The sequence below is a fragment of the Pongo pygmaeus genome, chromosome 4 (genome assembly GCF_028885625.2).
Source record: "Pongo pygmaeus isolate AG05252 chromosome 4, NHGRI_mPonPyg2-v2.0_pri, whole genome shotgun sequence".
Classification (NCBI taxonomy): Eukaryota; Metazoa; Chordata; class Mammalia; order Primates; family Hominidae; genus Pongo; species Pongo pygmaeus.
Window position 1 is genome coordinate 98,736,678 of NC_072377.2, and position 24,677 is coordinate 98,761,354.

At 34.7% G+C, this 24,677-nt stretch overlaps 1 protein-coding gene across 15 annotated transcripts in view; it reads right to left on the reverse strand.

Moving 5' to 3' along the window:
• The window catches only part of MCTP1 (multiple C2 and transmembrane domain containing 1), a 609,877-nt gene that overhangs the window by 154,313 nt on the left and 430,887 nt on the right, over window positions 1–24,677 (reverse strand). For 14 of the 15 annotated variants that reach the window (XM_054489419.2, XM_054489418.2, XM_054489417.2 and 11 more), the window contains 5 exons: window positions 19,974–20,076; window positions 18,150–18,252; window positions 17,690–17,791; window positions 17,235–17,309; window positions 15,169–15,288 (listed from right to left, as the gene is read on the reverse strand). In XM_054489419.2, the coding sequence (XP_054345394.1) occupies window positions 15,169–15,288; window positions 17,235–17,309; window positions 17,690–17,791; window positions 18,150–18,252; window positions 19,974–20,076 (503 nt within the window). Of the gene's footprint in view, window positions 1–15,162; window positions 15,289–17,234; window positions 17,310–17,689; window positions 17,792–18,149; window positions 18,253–19,973; window positions 20,077–24,677 lie in introns of those variants that run through there. The other variant, XM_054489427.2, reaches the window with a different exon arrangement.

Here is a 24,677-nt window from a genome sequence, read left to right on the forward strand (position 1 = left end):
AGCAAGGATGGATGCATTAGAAAGGACTCTCCTGTGTTCCAGAGAATGGACAGTAGCAGGAATGTTAGTATGGCTTTGATTTTATTCTTTCTTTTCATGTGCTATTCTGATGGCTGAAAATTTGCAGTTATGATGTTTCATTACGCAGAGAAGGTTCAACTGTGTGTTTTTAAGCCAAGTGTGGCTTGTTACACTTCTTAGGCAGTTAGCTGCTTTTGCTTACTTTGTATTGCATAAAGAAAGGTGCAATGAGGTTACCCAGCTCAGAAAACCCATATGACAGATTCTCATCCAGGTTGTTTCATATTTATCATCTTATAATGAAGAAAGAGGTACAATTCTCATCAAGAAGGACACCCCTGTGAGTGGCTAGGAACAGAAATTTCCTACCTGGTGTTATCTGAGGGCTACTCTACTGCTCTATTTGCTCTCTGATATCTCAGTTACAACCTTTTACACTTGCTTGTACATAAGAACTTGGATGCCTAAGAAAATGAAAAATACCCTGTCCACAAGGCCAGTGATAAAATGTGCACATGCTATTTAGGGGTGGCCTTATTCCCACCGCTGGATAACAGATATGATCATCAGATTATCTAGCTGACAGCCTGAAAGTTGCAGGGAACAAGTCTTAAGGGACAGGTGAGTTTCAGTGACATGAAATGTGGTAGACACAGGCAGATGGTGGCAGGGACCGTCATGAAGATAGTGGAAGTAATATCAGAATAATGACATGCCCAGACAGGTGTCTGGGAGGCGGACTGGAGGAAGGTGAAGATGGGATGGGTTTAAGGACAGAAAAGTAGTCACATTCTAGAGACACTTCATCTACTGCATAATGGGCCTTTACCATAGATTATTTCTCCCTCCTTACTCAGTGAAGAAACACTAGACATTATGAAATAAACAAAAGAAAGGAGAGCCCCAGGGCCTAGTTATGTACGCCAAAACACAGTAAGAAAAATTAAATGTTAAAACCTGGATCAACCTCTAACAGCTTGTTTGAGGTAGGGGTCATGAATTTTGCTTGAGGTGGGGATCATGAATGTTCTTGGAAATATTCCTACTTAGAGTCTGAAAAGAAGTGAAAATGAGGTTGGGGAATGGAATAATTGAGTAACTATTCAATTATGGCAACTGCTGGCTAATGAAGACCTATTACAACCAAGTTTTTAATAGAAAATGTGCTAATTGACTAGGTTGGAACTTAGAACAAGCATATGGCTAAGATGTTTGATTACCTAGTCTGGTTCCATGTCAGTGATCAACTATAACACTGTAAAAATGAGTGTTTCTATGACAATTACCGAGCTTGCTGACTAAGGAGTAGGTGACCAACTTGAGGGATGAATTTCTCCAATAAATAAATAAAAATGTAGGACCCATTAGTCCCCATACTGTGTGATCTGGAGGCTCATCAGGGTAAGTATGCTTTTTCTACTCCCTTACTAAAACATTCATCTTACTTTCAGCATTGGCAAAGTTTAAATCAAATTCTTATGCAAATAATATTTCATAGGATTTATTTTTCAATTGGAAAGAGTATATAAAGCTATGAATCTGGTTTTCTATAAAAGGGAAACAAATCAACATAGTCCGACTAGGTCTAAGCCTAGCATTCAATCTCATGTACAGACTTGAATCATTTCTGTGGCTTCTGGATGGGGCAGTCTCCATGTCAAAGCCTACCTAGCAACTTTCAGGAGATGGGTGTTTCATCATCCACTATTTCAGGCAGAAAAATGTTCTTTTCCAATGTCATTCTAAACTAAAATTCTAAACAGGTGTTTGATACTAAGGATGTAACCAAAATATTCCCCCTTATAACCCGCAACTCTGATAAGACTTCCCTCGGAAATATAATGGTTACATAGCCCTTACATGGCTTTAACAAACCCCTATTTTCTTCTTTCTGCTCTATACAATGTGCAGTCTATTTGCACCCATTCAGGACTAAATTACAGATAAAGTTACAGCAAATTTGTTTTCTCAAAAAAGCAGTCAGCCCTAATATCCCTTGAGTAATAAAGGCCTTGTCTTTCATTCAGAACTAGAACTGGCATAATTTTCTTCAAGAAACAAACTCTACTTCCTGTGACAATGAACCTGTTCTTAAAATTCTGAATGGGATACAGCTCAATTTGCAGGTGTTCAGGTATAAAGGTCAAAGGGCATTTGACCCCCCAACTGGCAATTGTTGCTGTGGTAGGTAACTTCAGTCTGCTAGTTATATCATTCTATTAGATAAGCTGCCAGAGTTTTCAGCTCTGAATTACCGAGGTAGGCTCAAGTGAATCAATAATTTATACAGATATATCTCATTCATTCTGATGGTATAAAGATACTAACAGCCTGCTGCAGCCCTGGAACAAAGCCAGAAAGACATTATTTAAGAAGAAAGAGGGAAAAGGAAACCTATTATCTATGTGAACAAAACCATGACGTAATCATGACTTAATGGCTTAATAATTTTATTTTTCAACTGCTTTAACAAACACCATGATGAGATAAGCAAGCTCTTTGTGAATCTCAATAAGGTTTCTCTGATGAATGTTAAGACAACATTTAAAACTCTCAGACTAATTTTAAAATAGAATGATATTTTACATAACAATATAATATAAACCATTGGAAAAAATTCATACACCTAAGAAGTTTCCATGAGCTAGCTTAACTAAATCTCTCAATATTTTATTACTGAATTTCAGTGTAAAATTACTTTTTAAAAGATGAGAATCAAATACATTTAGGAACTGTACACTAAGAATATTGTTAATATAGCCTTATGCTGTTAATCGTTACCTGGGGAAAATTATATAGTGTTTTATACACTAATACTATGACATTTTTATTAACTCATAATCCCTGTGCTAACAGTGGTGCATTAAGTAATAATTAAGAGGGCAGCAAATATTAAAAATGCCTACTCTAAAATTCTTCAATCATGTTAAAGGGAATCCTCTAACATTCCTCTTCTGTAAAGGAAAGCATTTCCAAAAACAGTGTGGTTACGATATAATCATCAATAGACCTAGATCACTTAAATCATATTTCCATAATTTCTGGTTATTGTCCTTGAGGATTAAGGAAATTCACCATCTACAAACACGATAAAAATATCTCTTAGCAGCTTTAATTGTAAACACTGACTGTTTCTTGACATATCTGGAAATTTATTTGAGGATAAAATGCATTAGAAGTTGGTCCCTTGCCAAGTTTACCTCTTTGAGTTCAAGGCTGGGATTGTGCATGGCATGGACACGTGAACTAATTGCATTCAGACTTGGTTTAGGAAGACCGTGTAAGAAAAAAATAATTACAGCAGCAAACCCGATAAGAAGGGGGAGAGTAATCAGAGGTATTACTCAGGTACTTTATACAGGAAAGATGGATAAATTATCTTTTCTCTTATTTTCTAGGAAATAACAAAAGTCAAATAACAAAAGTCAAAAAGGAAATACAGCAAATAACAAAAGTCAAAAAGGAAATAAAAGCATTTATGAGAGAAAAAGAAAATAAGAGCAAGAGAGAGACTAATGTTGTGGCCTCTACCAAAAGTCCTTAAGCATTTATATGCGACACTCTGGGGCTGCCTGCTGCAACCAGTTAACATTTCTGGCCTTTCTTTTTTTTTTTGATTGTCAGTCATGGTCTTTACTGATACATTAGAATATGTCTCAAGAGTTGGAAGAAGTATTATAAAAAATTTAATATGAGCTAAGGTATCCAAGTTTGGGGGATGATGTACATTTATTTTTTACTGGCCTTTCAAGAAAATATAACTAGTCCCTTAAAAGCAGAGAGACGAAGGAGAAATAATGGAATAACCCATTTCTGACAGTCAAGAGAGAAAGGAGAGAAACGTTCCCACACTGATCTCATTAAGATGACGAGAATAATGAGTGTGAATCTTATGTATGGATCTCACAGAAGACAGAGGGGGACATAAATGTATCCCCCATTCACCTTTTTATGATGCCTGATACATCACATTTATTCTCAGCTTCATCTGATACTGCTGTTGGGGGTTTCTCTTACAATAGTATAGCTTTAACTTCAAGTTTTGCCACTGAAGTCATCTGAGTCAGCCACTCAACACAGCTTTATTGAGTGTGCATGAAAACGAGGGAAGTCCTCTTAATGACAAGTGAAATGCATCTTGAGCAGAACAGCCTGAGTTTATTTCCTGTCACTAGCTCTAGTAATGGATTAAAAGTACTGACGAATGGCATTTTTCTGTATATAATCTGTTGTATTTTCTAGTTCCTTAAACTTAGGTTATACATTCCAGCCAATTAGAAACAGAACCCAAGTCTTATTAAACATGCCTTCAGTACCTTTGGAGAGCCATGCATTTGTGACAAACGCTGATGGAATATTTTTTTCTTGTGAATTATCTCCTATTCTTAAATCCAGTCTAGAATATTATCTAATAATAATTTTAAGTTAAATACTTTTTCATACTGATAAAAACTTTGAAGGACTATGTAGTTCTCAGAAACAAAAACCTATGTTGTTGTGGCCAAATATTATTCAAGTCTAAATTATCCACAGGTCCTCCTACTTAAGGATGTCAAAGCATTTCATACAGATGATTTACCTTTCTCCATTCCAGTATCTCCAATAACAATAAATCTGTGCACCAAATGTATAGCAAACTATACCTCACATAATTTAAATAACAAAGTGGGCAACAACTTCCAAATTCAAATATCATCTCAAAATATGCCCAAATTATTATTTCAGTACTGCCACTACTTTGTAAAGGAATATGCTATTCCATTATGTTGTTTAATTTTATGCTGGAATAATTTGGATCCATATAATTTTAAAGGAAATTTAGAAAGACAGCAATACAATGAAGCTGGGTCACCAGTTTTTCTAAGTAATTCAAATACATACACTTTTTCCTGGCATTTATGTAGTCTAATGAAAATTTAGGCCACGGACAGGTTCATCTTAGCTACCATTTAATCAATATAGATCAATATAGGTAGTTTAAACTGTTTAAGCAACTCAGTGAAAATATATATTTGAAACCTGGGAAATATATTCTTAATGAGTCGACATTTACTTTTGGGAAAAGCGTCATTTATACTACTTGGAGGCCAAATGATATTTCTTGTCTAAAATATGCCTTACTTAAACACAGAGTGAACTCTTTAAGAGTTCGTGATTACTATACACACATCTCTGCAGTGTTTTGTGGAGCTATAGTGTGATGTGACTTCCACTAATAGAAAAGTTCATCAAAACATAAGGTACACATTTATTCCTTAAACTGCAGGAATAACACTAAGCAGGGTGCGTACACACTTATTATATCAAGTCGGCAATTCTAGCCTTCCCAGATCAACACATTCCTTAACAGGAAATACCAAGGACTAGGAGTCCAATTTTACACTCTTAGAATTCTACAGGACAATGTCAGACACCTGGCTTCCCTTAATTAAGGACAATTTAACTTACAAACTTCACCTTTCTTCCCATTGTTGCTGTCTTTGAAGCTTCCATTACTAGTCACTGGGGGAAAAGGAGAGTTACTATGTTAGTAAGTCATTTTACCTCTTAACACTTCAGTCTCCTGTCCTGTAAAATAATCTCTAACCTCCCTTCCAGTTGTACCATTCTATGACCTCATCTGCACCATTAAAAGCCCACACAATCTCCACCTTTCAGGCTCCTTATCTTTGCATTAGGAAGGTGCACTATCCTGAAGCTGGGTTTGGGTTAGATGTGTTCTGGCATTCCAAACACCAAGCCAGGATTCCACTGAATCTACTTTCTCCATGTGATGTTACCATTCTACAGCTAGTAGGCTTTGTACATGATTCTATGTCATGATCTATGACATTTCCACCGTGGAGAAATGTGTTCCAAGGTCTAAGCATCTGTCTTACAAAACAGACCTCTACATTTTGTTTGGAGGTTTGGAGTCTATATGGTAAACATTCCATTTTAACTACATATCAGCCAAGATTTAAGACAGAAATAAAACTGTGGTAGAAGTCTGATACTCTGAGAATTAAAAAATGAAGGAAAAAGTGCACACTCAGTTAAGCTAGTAGAACCTAGGTTAAAGGGCTCTCTTAAAATATCAGCCTCTTGGTTGAGGCATGCAACAGGCTCTTGCCATAGAAGAACAAAACTCTATTTAAAAATATTTAGCTGAGAAGGGCAGGGGGGGACAGGGTAGAGCCAGAGGTTAACACATACAAAAGTATAGCTAGATAGGAGGAATATGTTTTGTGTTCAATACCTGCATATGGTGACTATAATTAACAACAACTTATTGTATATTTTCAAATAGGTAGAAGATTTTGAATGTTCCCAACACAAAGAAATGATAAATGTTCGAGGTGCTGCTTATGCTAATTACTCTGATTTGATCATTACACGTTGTATACATGTATGGAAATATCACACTATATGCCGTAAATATGTACAATTATTTTGTGTTAATTAAACATAATAAAAGCAAAACAAAAAGAATTTAAACAAAACCAGATACATACTGACCCTCTTTAAGTTTTGAATGTTGCTGCCTAATTAGAAGAAGAAAATGTAGCTATCTAAACTTCTACATTTATGAATTACCTTTCTGAGTGATAGCCATCACTCTACTAACATCACTTCAAAATATAACACTTCTCTTATACAACCAGTATATTAATTTGTGGTAATTAATGCACTCCTTTTAACCTTGGTGATCTATTATTTTAAGTTCAATCAAAAAGATTAATTGACTAAGGGAACTATTGTTTAATTTGCTGACATTTTATGACAACACTGGATGAAAAATTCTTGTTTCGAACATTTAGAATTGCCTGAAGCATGCTTGGCAGGAACTGTATAGAATGATTTAACTATGGAAAATGCATTAAGATTATTTATATATAGCTACGTGGGATATAAAACATCATATATTTACATATTATTGGTAAATGACAATAGTAAAATTTTTTTTGACCTATGGTGAACTGGGTAACTTGCCATGCAAAACAGCCAGTAGAACAATTATCTTCACTGTTTTAAATCACTCTATTATAAATCCTTTCTCCCTTCCCCAACACTACCAGTGAAGATCTAATAGGTAACGAAACCTGAGGAAATATATGTTTATATCTCTGACATAATATTCATTAAAAATATAAAGAGTAACTATTAGTTATAAATACAATGCAATGTATGGACAAAACCCACCAAACCCTCATAATGACAGAAGTTATCTTACTTAGTCCAAACTCATGTGGACTTCTGGACTTCTCCAACAGTGCACCCTTGGAATTGGGACAGAGAAGAAAACCCTCATATGGGTTTACATAAGAGAGAAGATCAAATTCTTCGATCTCTATAAAGCCAAACACCTGTCCTTTAATAGGACTATAATATAGTTAATAATTTTATATAGAGATCACAAATGCTCTTTCTCCAGACTAGTTCCCTATGGGAATAATTCATATCATATGCGAACTACAGAAAATCCAAACTAAACTTTATCACCAAGAGTATAGAAGTAAATGTAGTTGAACTTGTATTAACCCTCATTTGGAGCATGCATTCACAGTGGGGTCAATGTGACACCCAAGGGAGTAAAAACTGGTTCTTGAGGTGGGGCGGGGGGGAAGCAACAGAAATCTTAGATGTTTGTGGCCCTCTAAAGCTCAATATCCCCTGAGAAAATCTTATCCCTTAGTATTTAATTTCTCTCAAGTGAAATTTTTCTCCTTAGGGCAGTGAATATGAAAAAATATATAGAGAGAAACACTGATTTAAGATCAAATAAAGGCCACACTTTGTCTCTAAAATATTTTATTCCTGTCCTTAAAATGAGAGCTGACTTAGATTTGTCAAATCCAAATATCTATTTGCACTTTGATATGTTTTCTGTCTTTCCTTGCCTCTTAGTTTTCTCTGATTTTCTCTTCATTATTTCAGCTATTTGAGCCAATAGCTGATGACTACTCTGTTATTGATCTCTCAGTGTTACCACTTGCTGAGTGTTGGACCTCTGTCATCACAGCAAAGTACAAGATGCACCAGAGTCATCACTCATGGACCCACCTGTAGCAAAGCCTGCTGTGTCTGTCCCAATTCTTACTACAATTTAAAATGTGATAAATGATGGCAAGAGAAGGGGCAAAGTAAAATGGGAACAACTTCCTTAACATTTCAGGTTAGCTTCTTGCTTGGTAAATTAACGAACACATAATTGTAACGAATATCTGCACATCTAGTCAACACAGGAAAATTGTACAACAGCAAGCATTCTGCTCCTATTTCTTAATTTTTACCTGATAGAACGGGGAATGAAAACACATGGAGAGTGAACTTAATGACTAAAGCATATTAATGACTAGATCTCTGTTATAATTTAAAACCCTTCAGAAGAGTTATTATTCCTATTTTACAACATTTTACTAACATAAATTCTATAATTAGATCATTTATTTAAACTTTTTCCTTTGCAAAGTACTTTATTTCATAATATGTTGCAATGGAATATGGCTTGCCAATTTGCTCAGCATGTCTGTCCTTTACAATTGAAATCACAATTGCAAAGTAGAAAATCCTTCGGAAGACAAGAACATTGGTTTAGGAATCTGAGAACAGGTAGTGAGACATCTCTGATTCATTATTTTATAATTTTTTGATCCTTAGTCAACTCAGTTGTAAAATATTGACTATGTAACAATTTTTAAAGGGTCTTATAAAAGTCTGGGGGGCTGAAACTACCAGATAAGTAATGCAAGGAGGAAGCTTGAAGTGAAGTGGGGCAGCATGTATACAGTCAGAAAAAACACACCGAGGCTTTGGTGTCCTCCACCACCCCAACTTTTATTGATAGCACCATTGAGGCACATGAGAAAGCTAATTCTTAGATTCAATATGGTATCATAATTATTCTGGTGATATTTGTAATTTTTTGACTATAACATAGCATAATAGCACTATACCTGAGAAAAAATGAAATCATTTCCTTTTCCCCAAATCACTCACAGAAGAAAAGTTTTCAAAATTACAGCATTCTACTACTTTCCATGTTAGAGGACAAAGGCAGAAGAGCAGAGATCATAGAAAACATGAGTGTGACCTCTACAGGGATTAAATTCTTCTTCTTGTAAATATGAAATAAAATCTAGGAGAAATACGCCTTTCAGAGAGTAGCAGACCCTGTGGCTTATGTGATTATCTCCCTCCAAGAGCAGAAAGCCCTTTTGCTGACATCTATTAAAATAAACAAAAAAGGGCGTTGGCATCATTTAAAGAGAACGAAGCACTGATTTGAGCCAAGTGTTGCATTGTAGATTTAGCAGCTACAAAAACAAAACAAAAATAACTTCACAATTAAATAGGCCCACAAACTGAACTAGAGCCTCACTCCTCAGGAAAGATTAGAGAAAATATTTTGTTCTATTATTATCTGGTTTGCTATTCAGGGTTGATTTTAGCCAATAGTGACCAAACCTGAAACCCAGCTCATTTGTACCTTACACTCTTTGGGGGCCTTTTATATAATTGCAGGAATTTATATGTAATGCACTGTGAAAGGCAATGCTTAGGAAAACCTAATTTACAATTTTTCATGTAATTTTGGACAATGTTGGAAAAAAATTTCTTCTCTGGAGTTGAGATAAATTTGGCGAAAATGTATATTTTGAGTAGCAATTTGATGTACTAGCATGTCCAGATGAATTGGGTGCACAATCTATTTACTGAAAAGAAAATTGTGGCACGAGAATCTTCTAATTGTCAATACTTCTTGACTCCGCAAAAGGAAGTTAGGGCAACCTTAAAAATATATAATCTTTTAAATCAGTGAAATTTTATATAGGTTTTCTTCTTCCCTTACTTGCACATTTGTGAGAAAATGTTTAACGTAGCTTCTAAATCTGTATAGATTAAATTGGAAGTATTGTTTTGTAAGCTTAGTAGGTGTGCATGTCAGAGGAAACATACATGAAGAAAGATGGGCAAAAAGGCTTAGGAGTTTATATTTACAAAATTCTAGGGAAATTCATGAGTATGACAGTAAGACCATCAATTGTAGATCATTTTGGCTTTGTACTTGTTTCTTTGGTTTTCAGGAGTACTTCTCTTTTGCTGTTGTGGAGAAGGTAACAAAAGTTACATCTAGAACATTTCCAACTTCTCTGCTAGCGCTAAAAAAAAAATTGTAGCAATAACAACAAAAACTCTTCTATAAAAATCATTTGAAAATTGCCATAGACTTGAAGCGTAATTTTGTTGCTGTGGTAGTACTATTGTCTCTTAAAATTTCAGAATAGATATTTCTGTTGTAAACTTAAAGTGCCCTTCAATATGTTCAATGTAATTATCCTACATTTCACTGTGCCTTAATGTGAATATTAAGACTTAAACTACAGGTGATGTAGACACGCCTTTGTTTTCACATTGATACTTCTTCTTAAGCAATTCTCCCTGTTTGATCCTTGATCATGAAAGCCACTTTAGATGTCCTTAGGGTTTGTAATAACTTTTTAAAAATCCATAAGTTGTTTAATAGCAGCAGACTTTCTGCACGAGAAGGAAGTACATGATAAGCGTACTGTAGGAGCCTATTGTCTTTGGTCATTGTTATTACATTCCCATTGCCTCTGCAACTCCAGTTCCTCCTCCTTTGCTGTGCTTCCTCCATTTTTTTTTTTTTAATCATTTGGCTATACAGAGCTGCCTCATGTCATTCTTTGCATACATCATCTTTGTTTTTTCTCTCTTCTGCATAATGGCCCAGCTTTCTGGGAGTAGCTGTTGTCCCGAATATGATCCTTTACTAAAATAGGGATTGAATAAAGGTGGAGCACAAATTATCTGGAAGCAAAGGAAAACTAGGCATTTGAAAAGGACCCAGAAAACAACAAATAATGAACCAGAGTGGCTTCGATGAATTGCTGTAGAAGGAATTCTTGGTTTTGACACAAAAGGAACACATGAATACCAAGGAAAACCTAGGGAGAGAATCTCAGTAGGAAACCTGCCTCGTAGGCTGCTCAGGACAGAGGGCTGAAGCCAGTAGCCCTCCAGATATGAACAGAAAGAAATGTATTTTATGACTAACAGTCAAACATTCAAACATGCCGTTTTTGGAACACAAGGTACTTTGAGGAGTTGACATCCCTTCATAATTCATGTTCATTGTTCCTCTAAGTAAAATATGTGTCTCCCTTTAGTTATTCTGTTAGGAATTGTACTTTAAAGGTAAGAGGACATTTTTGATAATGCACATCTTAAGATTTTCATTAAAGTACCAAATTTAAATTCTACCTTTTTGTGCACTATGACATTTTTGTCTGGCATTTTCATTAATTTTGCGACATACATAAATGTAGCTGAAATGTTAACTGATCAATACTTTGTCTCTCTCATGTAGCACTAGAGCTCCATTCCCCAAGGACCACACAGCAGAACAGAAATTAAATGTGTAAAATATCAAATGTTAATGTTAAACACAGCAGCACTTACTGTATAACGACAGAAAAGGCTAAAACAATTCCAAATGGACAGATGGTACCACAAATTATCTACAATCACATTTAAAGATTAAAGTTTGTCCTGTAAAATAATTCTTTGACGCACACTGAAGTGTGTCCTTTTACTGATAGCTCAGTTGTCCAATTATTTTTGTGCTCATTACAGTGAGAAATGACAGTACTGAAAAGAAAGAGAAAATGTGCACTCTTTCTTCCCCCATGTTGCACCCACTGACATCCACAAGAACACAAATGTCTGGTCAAGAGCCTGATGAAAATTAGGCCCAATTTATGAGACATTTCCATGTCTACAATAGATGATTCCCAAAGACGAGCAGTGCCTTCTGCACCACACATGTCTGTGTTCATTCTTAGGCAGACAATATTCGCTGTAAAATTTTAAAACCGAATGCATTGCACACAAAATAAGCACACGCCCAGAAACGTATCTGCTTATATTTTATCCATCACCTTCCAGACCAATGCCTATCTCTAATATCATCAGCTGGCTTTGACTCTTCCCTATGGCACAGAGGTAGTGTTAAAGAAGCTGGAGCTGTCCTAAGCCTGCATTTCTTGTGCTCTCTACTTCAATCGACATGGGGATTAAGAAAAAAAAAAAGATTGTTTTTTACTTTTATTTCATTATTCTACATTTATTTTTGGATAGTAAAGTAGAAAAGTTAAAATAGAATAGAGAAAAGGCACTTAAACATTATAAAGTTTACTGACTTGGGCCTAAAACCAAGCCACATAATGATAGAAATGCCTGTGCTCTGTGAGGCGGTGGCATTTATAAAATGTGGGCCAAGTAGAACCAATATTATGATAATAGACCCATGATCCATCAACAGGGCATGATGGGAACAATGTGTTTGTAATAATGGGGTACTGTTCATACCCCTCTCCTAATGGAAAGCTGTTCTTTTCAATAAACAGGCCTAAAATGTCTCTAGTTATGCAATGAAATCTTTGAAACATTTCATTTTTAAATATATAACTTAATATCTACAAGATGAATAAATATCCCAAGTAGTTTTTGTTCAGAGCTGCTGTGATATTAAAATTACAAGGTATATGTATTTTAAAAGCTCTTTTAGAAAGGAAATCATATCTGCTGTGTGGCCTTGGGCAAGCTACTTAACCTTTCTGTGCCTCAGTTTCTTCCTTCTGTATTTTGGGAAACTAACACTATCTACTTCATAAGGTTGTTGGGAATATTAAATTCGCTAATGCATGTAAAACAGTTCCTTGACACATAGTAAGTGCTTAACAAATATTAGTGGTTGTTTTTGTCATTATTGTGGAAGGATATTTTTATATTAGAACTTAATCAGAGGTTAGAATAAATGATTGATAAGGAATTATGAAGTAGTTTAGAATATAAATGGAAACTCCAGGAAAATTTGCTACAATAGTACTAAGCTATGTTTATCATGATTTAATAACTAGCTTCATTAGAGCAAATCCTTATTTATCTGGCATCATTGAAGAATGAGTTTCTCCACATAAGAAAAAATTTCAGATTAACTGATCGGTTCATAGATTGGTCAACTGATTTTGTCAGCTATTTATACTGGGAGCTTACTAAGTGCTAGATACTGTGCAGATGAAGCTGGAGTCCTAGGCTAAAAAGGCAGGGTTCCCATTCTTATAGAACTCCCAGTGCAGGTCTAATAAATGACATTTGATTTTGTTATTAGTTGTTTTAATCACATTCAACAGAATGTGATTCAGAGCTTCTTTTTCCCAGCGAAACACAGGTAATATTATGGGTTCTTCTCCAAAGTACTCTTACTGTGTGTTCACATTGTAGTTTGTGTTCTCTTTTTTCACCATCCGTGTCAGCAGGCCCCTTCCCACCTTTACTATGCCTGATTCCCTCTTTTTTTTTTTTTTTTTTTTTTTTGCAAGCCTCTTGGCATTCGGCTTGTGTTTCATAGGACTGAATCCATCAGACACTGACTACCAGCTAAGAGAAATATTATTACATTTCTTCTCCAGTGAAATTTGACCCCCTTACAGTCGAATCACTCAAGTAATATCATATAAATGTACCTAAGTTGGTCAGAATTCCAGTGCCTGAGTTTTTTTTTTTTTTAAGAACCAAAAGGAAATTGCAAAAAAAAGGCTGCCATCTTGAATTTCATTTTACGCGAGTGACCTCCAGAAGTCAGAAGTTTATGAAGACTTACACAATACACTGTAAATGCTAAAGTGTTCAAAATGAATGTTGCTGAACAAATAATACAATTATATACATTTCTGGTTTTTTCAAATTTTACAAACAGCTGTGAGGAATGATTTTGGAAGGAGTGAATCAAAAATGGCAGCACGATCTTTACAGGACAATTTTTTTTTGCATCTGTTATACGACCCCATAAAACTTGGAAGTAATATTCTAAAATAGACACGGAAGCTCAGTGTCATTTTTTCTCATCAATGTAAAAGTACCTCCTGGCTAGGGAAAAATCAGAATAAAGTTTGCTTAATAGTACCACAATATATTTATTATAAGAAAGAGCTACAAAAAGAATATTGAGAGAGACAGAGAGAGAGAGTTTTTTTTCTAAAACTTAATGATAATGACAATCGCTTTCTTTAGGGAAACAACAACATGTCTATGGGAAGCAGGCTGCCTAACTTTCTGGTAACTTACAACACAAAGGGACATACACACTCTTTGTTCCATGTGCTCAGACATTAATGAAAGTCCCATACAAGGCCTGAGAGGAAGACAGAGCTCAAAGTACTAAACAGATGTGCATACACTCATTTGAATGGTAATACTAAAATGTTGATTTGTTACTATAATTAAGGCTCTTCTTGTAAGCCCCCATAATAAAGTCGTATTCTGCTAAACTGGCAACTAACTATAAGGAAGCATAAGGTACTCATATTTGAACAAACATGAAAATAAAATAAAGGATTTCAAAAGAACAACTCTACTTAAACTTCAAACTGAAATCCTGAATAAGCCAAAATAATGTGAGAGAAGAAAATCCCAGCTAAAGCTCAGAGCAAAGTATTCTTTTGGATTTTCTAGCTCTGCCAGTTGGTCTCATCAGCAGTTTTTAAATAATCAAAGTAAAAGGCCACAAGATGAACATATTAAAGGACCCTTTGGATCTATCGAATTCTCACTTGTGACTTTTTAAAAGCTAGAAATCTCAGAAATAATAAAACATCTCTTAAATAGGTCACATCCACTTCCAATTGAATCACATGTTAAAGCATTACCAAGTAGCATTGGTAGCATTCTACTACCAATGATTTTCATATCTTGAAAAAAAAATAACTATAGGACAAATAAAATCAAATTGAGAATGGCCGAGATTATTACTATTTTTCACATGGAGAACTTTTCTTGGCTGTCCTATTGGGGTTTGGAATTATGCAATATGTAAAATTTTACTTTTTAACTGTCACAGAGAAAATGATACATTGGCTGAGATGTCTTGCGTTCCGGAAATCTGAGGGGGGAAAATGTATTCTTAGACTCAGACCTTGTACAATCCATCAGGTTCCTGCCCACGGCAAATCTGTCCAGTCAAGTCTTAAAATAGGAGTTTTAAAATGGCCACATCAACATAACTGTTACTATAGCCACAGAAACATGCAGCTATGATTACTGAATTTAATGAATAACAATGTAAGTAATACAGTATGATCATACCACAAAAGCAGCGAGACTCCTTGGGGGTGAATCCCAATCAAAGCAACTATTAACGTAGTATGCAGCATTTACCAGCACCATGACACAACGTTTCATTCTGATAAAGTTTCTTAGTAGCAGCTGTAAGGAAAATGAAAATATTATTATAATTTGCAAGACTAAAAACCATCAGATATACTGCAAAATTCTTCAAGCTTATTGTGACTTAAAAAGGATTCAGAAAGTTAATAAAGTTACAAGAAAATACCAAACAATTTGGCTCACAAGTTAAAGAATTTATTTCTGAGAAAGTGGAAAGAACTGCCTTCTTAACTAAATACAATTTTTAAAATAATGTTAACATGTAGGTTGGACTACCTTTGCTCACAAGAAAAAAAAATTTCTAACAGACTAAAATTTTTTTTTGCTACTTACATACTATGCACCTTTATTAATTTTAAACTCTTAAATCTTATTGCGGTTTTAAGATTCATCAAATGGTTTAATTTCAAGACATTTCAAAGTGAAGTTGGAATGTTTTTATTTAGAGTCTTATAGAAAAACCTATCTAGAATTGCTTTTTTATAGACAACAAAATATCTTCACCATTTTAGTAGAATTCCTCCCATTCTATCATATTATCTATCACCTATCTATCTATCTATCTATCATCTATCTATATCTGTATCTCTCTCACAATAAATTTAACCTGTATTTTCTCAATATTTTTTCATAATTTTGGAAGTAGGGAAAAATGTATGGTAACCAAGTGCTTTACAAAATTTCTTATTAAAACAAGTATAGGAAAATTGATATAATTAGAAATTAAAATTTAAAATTAAGGCATGACTACAACTGTAAAAAAGAATAGCCCATGTATAATTTGATGGTTCAAAAAATTACCACAGCTATATTAATAATAGAATGATTATATGTCTGCAAGTTAACATTTTGCTACTCCCTATTGATATTTTAAGGAAGTAGCTATGTAAAGTTTACTGAGGTCATATGTAAAAAAATACATATGTGTAAATATACATACATGTATGTGCATGCCAGTTTTAACACGTTGCTAAAATTGAAATTCCTTGCTGGCAAAGTAGAGTCTATCTCTTAGTTTTCCTTCTTTGCCCCATCACCTTACATTAAGAACTAGTTTTATTACTTTTATGTATAATTGTGGTGAAATGTTATTTACATTTCTACTTAGATATTGCATTTGTAACTCACATACTTCCTTTAAACCACCAAATACTCCATTGTTTTGCTGAATTTATTGAGTAAAAATATATTTAGGCTTCTAATATTACAAAAATTATTAAATATTTCAAGGCATAAATATGTTCAGTAAACATTTTAGCTGTAACAAATACATTTTAGTTTAGTTCTGTGAATCAGATGTAAACGTTTTTAAAAGGGGTGGTTTAGCACTTTTTAAAAACTTAATATTAAGCCTAATTTAAAATTATAAGCAATAGATATCACGCTCAATTTAAATTCCCTTCATGATAGAAAAATCATATTTCCTGATTCTAACTTTCTTAGCTAAAAATAATAAAAGTTTACTTCTGGAAGATCATAGTTAAAATCTAATTAGCAGGAAGGTTTCCCTTAGAAGATGGAGCCTCCTCGCATCTGGATTAGAGGGAAGAGCTTATACTGGGCTCGCTTTACACACACCTGCATCAAACCTGTGGGTGGTCTGGACATATATTTGAACCTCAGCTTCTGGTGTTCTCATTTACACATTCCATGGCAATCAAATTGCATTTTGTGTTCAAAATGATCATTCTTTTGCTAACGCAGGAATACATATCCATTATATGCATCACCTACAGTATCCCCTTTCCTTTCTGACCACCCCCATCCAATTTATTAGTTTGGTATTGTCCTCATTTGATCTTTTAAAGAAAGGAAGGAAGAAAGAATTAGAAAGAATGAAAGAAAGCGCCATTTTCAATAAGTAGATGATCAAAAATTCCAGTCTTCCCCCCCTCCATACCTTTAAAGTTTATTTGAATTTACTTAGATGTTTTACAGATATAATCAGGTCTTCCCAGAGGGATTAATCTTTTCTTGCTTTTTACCTGTTTAGAGAGTCTGTTTTCCTCTTCAATGTACTTCTGTTCTTTGGGTATTAATGTTCGTAAGCTGGCTTTCACCTATACATCAACATATGTGTCTGTTATGGATTAATATATTACAAATGTTTACAAGTTTTTCACGCGGTTCAATTTGCAACAATTTCTAAAGTTTCAAAGTCCTGGCTGCTGTGCTCATAAAATATAAATGTATACAGTTGCACATGCATGCGCTTCCCTTTCTTATGCCGGCAGGCAGCGGCCAGAACACAACCGCAGCAGCATTCGCCAACTATAACAGAAAGTGTGGGTGTGCCAGGCAGTGGCAGAAGCGTATTCTCCAGGACACATGAAGGTTTAGAGAAAATGAGGAATGACAGAAATTCTCTACAAATCAGGAACAAAAGCTTTCATGAAACTGAACTCTTTAGCAGTACAAAAAAGCCAAAGTTAAGACTTACAGCATTAAAAATCACATCTATTTCAAGATAGATGACCCCCTTTGTTGGCCCTGTCAGCTGCTTGTTTTTCAAGACGTAGGCTTTCTGTTCACCATTTTGAATCTGCGGGAAAAGGACATGACAGCCGTCTGTCTCGCGGTCTCTACTGAATACACTCCCTCAGTGACCTTTGACCCCCAGCTGCTGAAACTGACAGAGAACCCAAAACAACTGTGGCAATTCTGACAAGTACCTGTTCATTACCAGGATCAAGTCTGTCAGGAAAAATTAACTATCATGGGATTCAACATGGCCGTGAATTGAGTATGTTAAAATTTTTAGTGTTCTTATTACAGACCTTGGTTGAGAAATGACAGACACAGAGCTGAGAGTTTTCTTTTCTTTTTTTTTTTTTTTTTTTTTTTTTTTTTTCCATGAGCAAAAGCAACACAGAACAGTGTGTCAGGTGAATAAAACTTACAGACAGCAATGGTATAGCAACTTTGCCCAGAAAGTCAGCACTTCGATCCCGATCTTCATCATAAACTGTCACTTCAAGAACTGAATGGATATCTTTAATGTTGCTGCATAATAAATATATGTAAGAAAAAAAGATTTCATCAGTAGGAAACAACAACAAGAATAGTTTTGAAAATTTAGATAGCTCCAGCTGATTTTGTGTGTGTTTGTAAGCATGCTATTTGCATACACACATACACAAGGTAGCTTGGTATCTGACAGAATTTCCCATAATGCACCTAAGTCAACTACAGTGATGGTTCTATTATCTGTAACTTTAAACACCATTGTAATTTCAAGTTATCATTTTTTAATGAAATATAATTTCCCATCTGAATGGGCACAGAATAAGTTATTTAAAAAATCAAGAAGTAGCACTGGTAGTTTTTAGACTTTCCCTTCTTCTGATTATCACAATTCATACCTTCCCATTATCCTTACATAAAACACCACCAGGTTTGATATCAGCAAAAGTTACAGTATATTTTATGTAATTACTCTTTTTTATAGTAATAGGACATCTCCTGTTTGTTTATAGCTCTCACTAAATCATTGACTTAGTTTCTGTTAGATTTATAGTAAAAAGTAACAAGCACAGAAAGCAGAATGGAGAAAATGTAACATATAGTTATTGTACCACCCTGGAATTTAGAAATTAAGCAGTGTTCCATTATGTTCCAAAGACAACATATGTTAATAAACGACTGCATGAGCTCTTCATATTTTTGTTTCTGGAAAATAAGTGCAAATTGTTGACAGCATTTATTCTTTGATCAAACTGTTTACCAAGAAAACATGAATTAAGAGAAAACAATAAAGTGAATATCTTCATTACTGAAAAAATTGCAACCATATGTGAGGAGAGGCTTTATCAGGGCACAATCAATTAATGGCTTTGATAATAATCAAACCTATTCATTCAGTTATGCATTCTGGAGAAAAACACTCTCCGCAATTGTCTTAGGAGTACAAGTCTCCTGACCAGGCTTTTATCTCTTATAAAAATGTGGAATTCCTTAAAAATAAATTGGTCAGACAGTTAAAGCTGATTAGTTACCGGCTCTTAAGCAGAGACATAATAAATTGATGAAGAATTTCACAGTTTTTCATATACAAAAAAATAGAATAATGTTAGAAAACTTTAAAGAAGTACTTCTGTTTGGAGAATTTTCCTTTGTTCAGAGTTCATTTCAAAAGCCCTGTTTAAAAAACCGAACTTAGGAGTTACTATAGTGTAGCATTGGCAGCTTTTACAGTGTATGACTGAAAAGGTTTACAAACTTTCTAAAACAAAAGGAAAATTAACTCATAGGGTATTTTGGTATCTAGGACAATACTTAATATTCTCATTGTGCTAAAATGAAAAGAACCAAAACTAAAGCATCTGCCGAATTCGAGACTGGATTGTTTGCTGATTTCAGCAATGGAACAAATAGAGCTTTGTCTTCCTTGGTGTCAATGCAATTGGAAAGAATTTCAATAGAAAGTATAAAAGGAAGAAGCGGTATGGTGATTCAGTTAATGGAAGCAAAATCCTTAGCCAAATCATATAAAAAGCACAGTTTTAAAAAATGTCTGTGAAAACAAAGGAAAATGCCATACCCTTTCCCCCAGGTTTCACTTTCAGGAAGGTAGGAGGAAAATTCATTGTTGTTAGCAAAGGCAGGCCAGATGCATTGAGTTGTGAATCAGTTAAGAATAAACACGCACATGTTTTTAAAACCCTCAAAAATAAATCAAATTTAACACAACTTTGGATTCAGAGCCCAAAGAAATGCCTACTTACAACGTGAAGACTTTATTCCACTCAGGATTGAGATTTTTGTAGACAGTATGTGTTACCAGTCTATCGTTGTTCAGTTCTACCACACAAAATGGGTCACTTTTTCCTACAAGAGATTTTTGGTAAATATTTTTAGTGTACATAGCACCCACAGTTCACAGTGCCAAGATCATGACCATATCTCTTTTGCAAAAAGTTTTATAGTAAACAAAAAAGTGAAGTACAATTTCAAAAATTAAAAATAGAAACCACCATCAAAATAGAGTTAGATATAACTGGTTGATGTTAGCAATTGTTATGATTCATAGCAATTTAGAGCCTGAAAAAAGTAAAAGAGACAAAATTATATAGCTGGCACTTCAATTTGCAATTTTTTAAAGCAAAAATAATTCTATAACTGGCAATTATGATGGAGAATGTGATGCATGTCTATCCCTAAATCAGTTTTTATAGAAATCTGTAAGAGCCGTTTGAAAAGTTCAGCCCCTTTACTCTAAGGCATATATTTTTTCAACTCATCTGATTCACTATTAACTCGTAACAGGGATTTCTAATCAAGTTTATTTTAGAAAAACTACTATATTGCAAAATTATAATATTTTAATTGGACTAAGATTGAGTTACTTTCTTCTGAGATATCTATGACATCACAAGAAGATAAATTAGACCCTCTGAGGCAGAAAAAAAAATCTACCATTTGAAACTAAACATCAACAACCAATATGCATGTTAAAGAGCAGTATTTTTTTTTTTCTGTTCACTGAAAATAAAGGATTTGGAAGTTATCATCTGTTTATTACAACTCTGTTCTGCCATACTCAAATCTCATCCTTTCGGCAATTACATTTTGTGAAGTCCTCAATATTTTTGTAATGTTATGCCCTGTATTATAAGAACCCATAAAGTCAGAGGCTCTATGGGGGCAGCATTAATGATATTAGTGCAGCATGTAATTTGTTTGATACCTTATACAAATGACAATGAAATCAATATTTAGACAAAGCTGTCCAGAGGTCATATCTTTTAAACTACAATATTGATTTAGACTACATAAGAGGTTAATGTGCATATTATTAACTTTAATGATAAAGAATAATTGTTTTAAATGCATTGTGAATTGTAGTCACAGTAGTTTACACTTCTGCAAAAGCTTAAATATCATTGAAGATTTTCTATTAAATTTTAATGGGAAGGAATTCATTAGCTATCAGTGACAGATAAGCTATGTATTCCCATACAGCAGTGTATTTACTTTCCATACTGCAATTCTTAAAATGAGCTGTACAAACTTTGACTCACCTTTAATTTATTAACTTTATATTAAAAAAAGAGATTTAATATGTGTGTGTTAGTTCAGTGGCCTTATATAACCCAGGATAATTGCATAATTTAACATCATGGGAGTCTTCTCAATTTTGGGTCTTGGGAATAATTTTAAATAAAGAATAGAGAACTGGAAGTCTTAAAGGTCTGGTGAAAATTGTACTTCTGGCTTAGGATCTGTATTATCTTTTTTTCCTCCAATCGTCTTTATCCTCTTACCTACATGTTACCACCCTCATTTTCAACTCACACACCCCATGGAAGATAGTGTTCAAAAAAGAATATTTTGTTCATTAAAACACATTGCAATAGGTTTTATGTGGCACATCAACAACTTTATTTTCTCTCCCATAGAATTCAGATATAAGCATAAACAGGCAGATTCAAACAGTTTTCCAAACAGAGTTAAATGTAAGATACTAGGCAACACCTTTCAAAATAACAGTGCCACATCTTAGGTAGGTAGTAGGTCACACACATAGGAAATGCTGGGTAATGTTTTGACTGTCGGTTCAGTCAACTAACAAATATTTATTACTTACCATGTAGCAAGCAGTGTTCTATTTGTTGGGGAAACAGCAGTGAATTAAACAATTTTTAAAAAATCCCTGACTTCATGGAGTTTACATTGAAGAAGAAGACAGACAATAAATACATTTTATAGTATCTTAGAAGGTGATAAATACTATGGGAAAAAATAAAGATGGGAAAGGTAAAAGGGAGTGTTGGTATGTATATGCAGTTTTTAAAAGGACTGCAGAGAAAGTCGTGCTAAGACAGTGACATGCAGGCAAAGAAATGAAGGAGGTGAGCCTTGGGTGACCCAGAGGAACCGACAGTGGAAAGACCAGAGAAGTGGCTGTGCCAGGCATTTCCAGGAATATCCAGGAAGCCAGTGTGGCTGGAGGAATGTTTTGGGGAGGATGGGACAGGTTGGGGGTTGGAGGGGTGGTAGTAGGTGACACAGAGAGGTCTGGAGAGAGTGGCAGGTCTCTGAAAAAACTTGGCTTTAACTCTCATTAATGGGGGAGGTTTTGAGGGATTTGATTTGAGGAGTGACAAGCTCTGACGGCTGCTATTGGGAAAATAAGGTAGAGAAAGGACAATGGAGGGGTAGGAAGAAGAGTTAGGAGACAATCGCAATAATCTAGGTGGTGGAACGTGGTTAGATTCTGGATATATTTTGAAGGGAGAATCAACAGGATTTGCAGATGTCAATATTTAATCACCTAATACACCCTCCTACTATTATTTGACGCTGAAAAACAATTCACTGAGCTTAGCCAAGTCAGTTCTTTTTTTTTTTTTTCTTTTTCCAAGGAGAATAAGCATTCAACAAGGTGCTCAGACTAGATATTTCTAGAATCTGACAAAGAGGAAAGTTTAGGTTAAGTAGAAAGCAGGCAATTTTATGTTTACTTTTCTATTCATCTTTTCCTTTTAAAATGTTATCTTTTTACAGTTATCATTAATGGATGCTAACATCAGGTCTTTCCACACTATGTTATGTTTGACTTATTTAGGAAGTATCCTCCTGTCACTGCATGATTCAAGGGCAATTAAAAATTAACAGCAGTTTCAACCAAAATAATAGTAAATGTACAACATTAAATTCTGTAAACTTACTGCTAAAAAGCATGGACTACAGTTGTATTTTTAAAAAGTGACTACACATAGTTAATATGCTTATCTGGTTTGCTAAATAATCCTTTCAATGACTGGCTTTTCAGACCTAAATTTTACAGCTTTGATTATCTGCCACTTAAACAAACAAAACCAATCAGAGAAATACTGGTGATGGACCTAATCATTAATTATCTCCTTAATTATTCCTTCCTTTCATCCTTTTATCATTCCATTTAGGCCCTCTGATAGGCTGCTCTGCTTGCTGGGAGTACCTGGGTTGTGGGGTTGACTCTAGGATGAAGTTGATGTCTCTAAAGTGCACTATATTCTGCAAAGTTCCAGACAGTGGTATAAAGCAGTCCTCTGTAATGTTTTTATTCAATACCATGTGGCTAGAAGTGCAAAGAATGAAGGCAGCATCCAAAGTTGAAGGATATTTTGTTTCTGATAATTTTTGAGAGCCTAAATATATGAGAACACAGATTATATAATCTATTTTCCCTCTCTCACTCATTTTTGTCACAAGACTAAAGCAGATCTGTGGGTATCAACTAGCTCTTCCTGAAGCCCCATTATTTCGGCTAAAAAGAGTCAATCCCTCTCCCTAGCGATGCTAGAAACTGGAGAATTTGGTTTGGATAGAAAATAGAAATGGTGGCAGTGCTGGTTGAGGGCAGGGGCTGTGGGATTGATTGCTTTAACCACCATGACAGCTAGGAAGGAAATCAGCGTTCCTTGAGGACATGGCAATTTTCCATGTTGACAATTTTCTAGAGAGAAATGGGAATGCTTTTTGAAGCATTCATTACTTATTGAGTGGCCGCTCTGCTCACTCCAGAATTATAAGTATGATTAAGACATAGTCCAGCTCTCACGGCATGCACAGTTTAGAGGACATGATAGACATGTAAATACACAATTATGATGCAGAGTTGTAAGGGCTGTAATAAAGGTAAGTGAAGGGTGCAACAGGAGCAAGGAGAAGGAGGCATGCCATTCTATAACTCCAGAACATAAAGAGGGAAAGGGAGCAAAGACTTTTCCAGTGGCTCTGACTCTGGTGATCTATGGTGATTGTACAGCTCTATCACAGTGCTTTTAAAAGCGAAGGATAATGACATAAAAAGTAGGCTGACATTTTATGACGAGGAATATTTTGCTTAAATGTATTTGTATATTCCTTTAATAGTCTCTATAATACAAAAACCTAGATATGTGTTACCTACTATAAACTAGATATATAAAGATATTACATTAAGACTCATACTTTTATCCATAATGTAGTTAAATACTAAGGGCTATTTTTTCCTATGGATCTTTTTTTTTTTTTTTAAATCTCCCATTAGAATTAACACTTGAGAGACTCTTTCACCCTAACTCATAAAACAGATTCCATAACAGAATTTAAAGCATATATTCTATTGTCCCAATCCTTTTTTAGGGGTGAAAAGTCATTTCTACAACAATAAAACAAACATCAGAATTGTCTCCAATGGGTGTCTTTTCTGGCAATCTTCAAAACGGCACCAAGGATTAAATGGGGTGCACTGACTGGCTAATTCTCTCTCACTCTTACTCCTTGCTCTTTGAGGTCACAACACTGACATATTGATAAAGAACTGTGGGAAAGTCTGTACCGCCCCTGCTCACTTGCTACCTGTTTTGTGGGCAAGTGGATGACTTCAGTTTGTACAAACTACTGGTTTGAGCATTAAAGTGACTCAAAAGATACTGAATGATATTCTTGCTCCCGGAATA